The sequence below is a fragment of the Amphimedon queenslandica genome, unplaced genomic scaffold (genome assembly GCF_000090795.2).
Source record: "Amphimedon queenslandica unplaced genomic scaffold, v1.1 AMPQUscaffold_13151, whole genome shotgun sequence".
NCBI lineage: Eukaryota > Metazoa > Porifera > Demospongiae > Haplosclerida > Niphatidae > Amphimedon > Amphimedon queenslandica.
This window is the reverse complement of record NW_003546613.1, coordinates 39,714-46,818: the sequence shown is the minus strand read 5'-3', so window position 1 is coordinate 46,818 and position 7,105 is coordinate 39,714. Positions and strand designations below refer to the sequence as shown.

The 7,105-nt window shown below is 38.1% G+C and overlaps 1 protein-coding gene across 1 annotated transcript; it reads right to left on the bottom strand.

Annotated features, from left to right (window-relative positions):
* Positions 1-956: 956 nt before the first annotated feature.
* LOC105313995 (uncharacterized) lies at positions 957-1,699 on the bottom strand. Its single transcript, XM_011407864.1, has 2 exons — positions 1,350-1,699; positions 957-1,272 (listed from the first exon to the last, which is right to left on the bottom strand). Exons 1-2 carry the CDS (start codon positions 1,697-1,699, stop codon positions 957-959), a joined length of 666 nt encoding a protein of 221 aa, XP_011406166.1.
* Between the last annotated feature and the right edge of the window lie 5,406 nt (positions 1,700-7,105).

Sequence of the window (7,105 nt, the reverse complement as noted above, 5' to 3'; positions counted from 1 at the left end):
TCTCTCACTATATAAATTTTAACCCTCACAAGTCATTTAACTCATTTTCAGATTTTGTTTGTGGTCAGTGGTGTAACAGATATCAGACACTTTTTCACTTCACGGGCAGAAGCTGGCAGTAATGGAATTCAGGATAATCTCACTGATACAGTCACAGGTTCTCTAGATCAACCCGCCAAGAGACTTTTAAAGAAGTGACCACCTCTAGTGAAACTAATGCCGACCTGACTGATTCAGCTTTCTCTCTTTCCTGCTGCATCACTAGTACTCAAGGGGTCAGTACTAGTTTTAAACTGTATCATGAAAAATTCCCTTTGATGTTAATGACTTAAAGAGGGATTAAAATTGTTTAACCTCCCTGCTCCTATGTAAACAAGAAATTCATTTTGAACTAAGTTCAAATAATTATTATTGTTTTGCATGTTGCGAGGAAACACTGGCAATTTTTGAAGTTTACAGTACAATTAGTAAATGTAAAGTTTTTGGTACTCATTGTATCGGTGCTTTGAGCAGGTGCAGGTTCTTCTCTTTTGCAAAATTGTTCTCTTCACATGTAATCTTCCTTTTCTTGGCTGAAATGACATCACTGACTTCCACTTCTTGTTGATGAGAATATACATGCACAGCATTAGTTGATCTATGACAAGAAACAGACATTACTGTCTGTTCGTCAACTCCATGTTGGAACAAGCGTGTTCCACATGTTTGCCTTAGAGAATGATTAGTATAGTGGCCTTTTTCACCTGCTTTGTCACATAATCGCTTCACTGTTTCATTAAGAGTATTATGTCCCACTAGTCTGGACAAATACCATTTGTTAGGAAGAGGTTTGGCCACAGGTTGTAAATGAAATGCATGAGGGGGAGGATCCACTGGCCTGAATGACATACTTTTTGTATAGCTCAACCACACAACGCTTTCAGTCTTCCTTGTTTCCAAAAGTTATTGCAGTCTTGTCACCTCACATTCCTGGAACCCTCCAGCATTGTTTTTAGACCTGCTTTCACTGTACAAAAGGAACCGTCAAGCATTTTTGGCTCTTGTAACTGAATCGTATCTGGACACAACAATCTGTGCTCCCTACCACTTCTAAGGGCTAAGTTAAGACCCAAACAGTGGACTGTCATGTTAAGCAGCAAATGTGGATTACTGTCACCAAGTAACATATCATTCCACATACGTTCTTCAAGGTCGGTGGAAATGATAGCTGCTTGCTTTTTAATAGTACCAATGCCTTCTTTATGAAGCTCTTTTAAAACACAGTCAAATGCTCTTCGAAATAACGAAAAATTGGGGTCTTTCTAGTTATCCAACACTTCTTTATTGCAGTGAATCATCTTGTCTCTTACGTATCATTGGATTCCAGCACACAAACCATAAGACTCACACCAGTGAACGGCTTGCCTTGAGTATTCCTAGCTGCCACGACAAAGCGTGACAACCAGTAGTTTAACAGACTTTTTGTTACCACATAAAATTCTGTAGGTTTGATAGCCCCCATTCTACTGTGGCGCCAATCATTCAAGACCTTCACAGCCCATGATGTAGCCTTGCCTTTGGATGGCGGTATATGGCCTTCTATTTTCTCCAAAATATCTGCATCAGTTACAAGAGGACCAAAACAAGAAGGACTAATAGAGGTACAATTATTGAGGTTTGGAGGCAACAGGTTAATGAGCAAAAAATCTTTATCCCTCATATAAACATAAAAAATTCAAAAAAAACAAGATGAAGTAGGATTCCAAACGACAAACGAAAATACAGAATGGAAATCCTACTCGTGACGCAAATTCTACTTTACATTGTACTTTTAATGTTATTATGTAAGAATTACGGATCACCTTGCAATGTAGAGTAGAATTTGCGTCATGAGTAAGATTTTCATTTTGTCTCTTCGTTGGTCGTTCGGAATCCTACTTCATTTTCTTTTTTTAAATTTTTATGCTCTTGTTTGTGTTCATTTTTTTATAATATTTCGTATTTTCGTTGGTCGTTCAGAATCCTACTTCATCTTGTTTTTTTTTAATTTTTATGTTCTTGTTTGTGTTCATTTTTAAAATAGTATTTATAGTATTTCTTTAGTTGCAATTGTGATACTTGTTGATTTTACATAAACAATAATTTTGTTTATTATTATTATCATTGTTATAACATTTATGAGAGACAGCATTTAATAGACATGCTGAAGGAATATCAGCTATACTGATTTCAAGTGAAACTAATACTAGTCTTAACACAAGTCCTTGTTCAAGAATCTGTGAGCTAAGAGTGTCCATCTTCCCTGCTATTCCTGTTCGTCCAGGCTGTTGTCAAGCTCATAATTATCATTGCTTATCATAAGTCATAACATTAATTAATTCTTTGTTTTTTAAAATAAAATAAAATAATACACTTGATAAAACAGTAACATGTAAAATCAATACCTTCTTTTAGCTAGAAACCTCCACTAAAGTATTGCTTTAAGTTGATTCCAAGCATAGCTTGTTAAAAAAAAACTTGCTTCTTCCAGAGCTGCAGATCTGAGCATGCGCAACCACACCCAAATTTTGGAGCACATGGCAAGCTTCTTTAATTAACAAATTGGCGGCATGTAGCTAAGATGGCTCAATCCAGCAGTCACAGTATCACTTTTTTCTTACTTAAAGAATGATCTGATGGGACATGGACCTGCGCATAGACTGTTGGAGTAGATTGGTGTAAGAAATGTCCTTGTAGCACCAACTGATACTGAGATACACACCGACAACTGGATTGACAGGACTTGATGATGATGAAGATGAAAAAAGGTGGCTGAACAAAACGGCCGGTTCGCCAATTTTTGAATTTCCTCTTAGACAGGGCCTAGAGCCACACTACAGGTACCAATGGAGTCTTCTAGTCAAGATAAGGTCCTCTATAAAGTCTGGTAAGCATAGGAGCTTGTTTTCCCAGTATAGCATGGCTGCAAAAGTCATGGCAGCCATTTTGTTTGGGGGTGAATCGTACTTAGTAACCTAACACGTTACTAATAAGTGGTTTCTCTGTTAGAGACAGCTTGATTTCCAAGTCATTCATTATGGGCCACATTCTCTTATCTTTTAGTGGCAAGTCACGTGAAAATACTATGAATAATGTTTAAAACATCCATGAATATCTTTAAAACACCCGTGAATATAGTTTAAATAGGTTATACACATCCTAGTCAGTGTATAACCTATATTAAGTAGTTCCACAAGTATCAGTGTGTCTGGACCTGATGCACAGATAATATTATTGTGAATTTCTAATTCTTCATTTTTGTACAAATTTTTTGTGCATTAATAAGAATAACACTTTTTGTCAACTTTACTAAAATACAGTCCTCACTTTTCCTTCTCCTCTCTTATCTCCCTCCATCTGGGCACTGGCTCGACCATGTTTTGGTCCACCGAGCCGGATACTTGACTTTCAGTCTTGACTTTAGCTTCTGCTCGGAGGAGTCTTTATTTTTTCACTCTATTTCTATACTTCAGTCTGCCATGTGCTCTGTTGTTTTCTAATGGCTGAACAATCACTTGCTCTTCTGCCCACTGATATGAATGCTCTGAAGAGAAGGAGCGGACTCACTCGTGCCTCTATTACTTGCCATCTCAGAGATCTCAAGAGTAAGGAAGACAAACCTGATACTCCCGCTCATGTTCAGCAACTAGTCTCTAAACTTGATGCCATAGATGCGGAGTTTAAGGTCATCCTTTTACAGACAGTGGACCTGCTTGACAGGGATGAAGATCTCGAAGCTGAACAAGATATATTTGACAATCACCACAATAAATTGACGTACTGTCTCTCAGACTCCAGCAGTTAATTGATGCTCCTACAGGTCCTGCAGCTGTCTCAGTAGAGAAAATTCTACTATCTAAGGAGCTACATCACTTCGAAAAGTGTATAACTACTACTAGAACTGGCATCATTGGTCTACCAGACGAATCTGATGATTCAGCACTGTTCTTACAATATGAAGCCCAGCTGGCTGATTATAAATTGCAGCTTCCTACCCTGCAGGAAGAGCTACTGCTCACTGATGATGTCCTTGAAGATGATCCGTTATTAGCACTGCATGCTGATTTGGAAAAACAGCTATTTGATTGCTCTTATCTGTTTCGTAGGCACCTTACTCATCATATTGTTGATGCTGTTTCCTCCACACCTGTTGGGGGTACTGGCGTGAAACTGCCTAAGTTGGACATCCCTGTTTTCAATGGGAACATACTGAACTTGACAAGGTTCTGGGAACAGTTTTGTGTGTCTATAAAAGATCATACTAGCATTTCTGATTTCAAAAAGCCCGTGTATCTACAGCAAGCTTTAAAGGATGGCTCCGCTAAGCCTGTAATCGAAGGACTTCCAAGGTCAGGTGAGCATTATGTTGAAGCTGTTGATTGTTTGAAGGCTCGATTTGATTCGCCTAGACTAGTTCACCAAACTCATGTTAAATGTGTTATAGAAGCACTTCACTTAAGGAGGGAAATGGTAAAGAGTTGCGCAAGTTACATGATACTGTGCAACAACATACAAGAGCATTGAAATCAATTGGTCAAGAACCCTCAGCCCCTTTAATTACATCTCTTATTGAAATTAAATTGGATGCTACCACAATGTTTGTGTGGCTGAGGCATAGCTAATCAGAGACTAGTGTACCTCATTATTGTAAATTTCTAGAATTTATTGATTATAGGACTCAGGCATGTGAGTCACTAGGAACTAACTCCTATAAGAAGAGTAATAAAGGTGACAAGTTGCCAAATCATATCCCATCATTTCCGTGTAGCACTTCATCAGTTTGCATAGCCTGTAAAGTGGATAGATACCTGTTGTATCTTTGTCAGAATTTAAAGGTTTGTCACAAGATCGGAAAGTCTGTCTTTTGAAGACTAATAATATTTGTTTAAATTGTTTAAATAGTGGGTACCATTTGGAGAATTGCAAATCTGTTAACACAGATGTAGGAGGTTCCAGAGATTTTGTCATACTTCGTTACATTTCCATAATGGGTGTGGGTCACACCCCCTAACCCTGTTACTTCTAATAGTGCTGTAAAGCTAGATTCCAGCTGTCTATTAATGACATGTAGAGTGATATTTATCAGTCCTAATGGAGCTTCTATAGAAGCACGTTGTCTATTGGACAATGCTTCCTCTGCATTTTTGTTTCAAAATGTATTTGCTCAAGCATTACATCTCCCTTCAATCCTACCAGTCAGTGTCATTGTCAGGTATCAAAGGCTTGTCTAGCTGTGTGACCAACAGGGCTGTATCACAATTCACTGTATCTCCAGTTGGTAACCCTGACAGGAGAATTGGTGTCACTGGGGTCATAGTTCCCAAGGTAACAGCAGACTTGCCGGTCAAGCCCATACCCTTTGGGGACCATCTATCTGATATTTCATTATCTGATCCTGCCTTTGGTTAACCAGGACGGATCAATGCCTTGCTAGGCATTGACATACTTATTGCTTGTTTATTAGAGGGTCGCCTTCCTGGCCCACCTGGTTCACCAGCTGTATTTGAGACTGGGTTTGGTTGGGTCTTGGGTGGTTTGATTAATTCCAATAATGTTAATACTGAAATAACTTGTCATATGTCAATAATATGTCTTAATGAGACTATTCATAAATTTTGGGATATTCCTTCTGACAAGTTAGCATGTTCACTTGAAGAGTGTGATGTTATACAACATTTTCAAAATAAGAAATTTTGAACACCAGATGGTAAATTTGTTGTTCCACTCCATAGGAGAGAGAATGTCGATAGCATAGGAGAGTCCAGATCACAAGCTGTTAGGAGATTTTTAGCTCTTGCGCATTCTTTAAATTGTAAGGGAAGTTTTGGAGAAGTAGATAAGGTGATTCTTGAATATTTACATTTGGGTCATGCTGAGGAAGTTTCCGTTAAAGCTTTGAGTAGGCCTGTGAATGAAGTTTTTATCTCCATATGCATGTAGTCTATTAACAATCTAGCACAACTACCAAGATTAGGGCTGTTTTTGATGCCTGAGCAAAATCTGCCCCTGAGTATCTTTGAGTGATACTCTCTTAGTAGTTCCCACTGTCCATCCACCTTTATTGGATGTATTGATAAGATTTAGATTTTTCCATATTCCTTTAGTCGATGACGTTAGTAAAATGTAGAGAGCCATTGAGTTTGAAAATAATGACAAGGATTTGCACCGATTTGTATGAAGATCAAAGCAGAATGATGTCATAAAGGACTATTGAATAACTAGGTTGAACTTTGGTGTTTCTGCCTCTTGTTTTGCTGCCAATATGGGCATAAAGCAAAATTCTATTGATCACGTGAATAAATTTTCTCTAGCAGCGAAAATGGTCAGAGAATCTCTTTATGTTGATGATGAGCTAATGGGAGCAGACAGTATTGGAGAAGCCATTGAACTGAGGAGAAAAATGTAAGAATTGTTTTTGTGTGGTGGGTTTTACTTCGTAAATGGAACAGCACTAGTGAACAAGTATTGAGTACATTCTTTTTTGGATCCTACCTCAGAGTATACAAAGACTCTGCGTCTCGAATGGAGCATCAAGACTGACTGCTTCAAACTTACTATTTCTAAATCTCTTTCTAATTCAAATCTAACACAACATACTTTTGTCTCCAACATTGCTAAATTATTTGATGCACTAGGTTGGTTCTCACCTGCCATTATTAAAGTTCAAATACTTCTGCAATGCCTATGGGAATTGAATATAAACTGGGATGAACTACGCCCCATCTATCAGCGAGACATGGTTAAAGTGGACATCTGAGCTAATACATTTGATATCTTTTCATATTCCAATATACTATTTCCTAATTTACCTCAATTCGAATCACTACAGCTGCATGGCTTCAGTGATGCATTTGAGGATGCATATGCAGCAGTAGTATGCCTCCTTGCTCAAGATAGAGATGGTATTGTTGTTATGTCTTTTGTCATTGCTAAATCTCAGGTATCACCCGTAAAGAGAATGCCTATACCTCGCCTGGAGATGTGTGGAGCCCAACTACTCGCTCTACTATTGCATTATACCAAAGGTATTTTTGGCTTAACACTGATATATATGCTTGGACTGATAGCACTATAGTCCTGAATTAGT

Excerpts from the sequence above, each read along its gene's own strand:
- LOC105313995 (XM_011407864.1), bottom strand. The coding sequence starts at position 1,699 with ATGAGGGATAAAGATTTTTTGCTCATTAACCTGTTGCCTCCAAACCTC. Across the intron at positions 1,273-1,349 it reads GTGCTGGAATCCAATGATAC|AGCATTTGACTGTGTTTTAA; the intron begins GTAAGAGACAAG and ends GTTATTTCGAAG.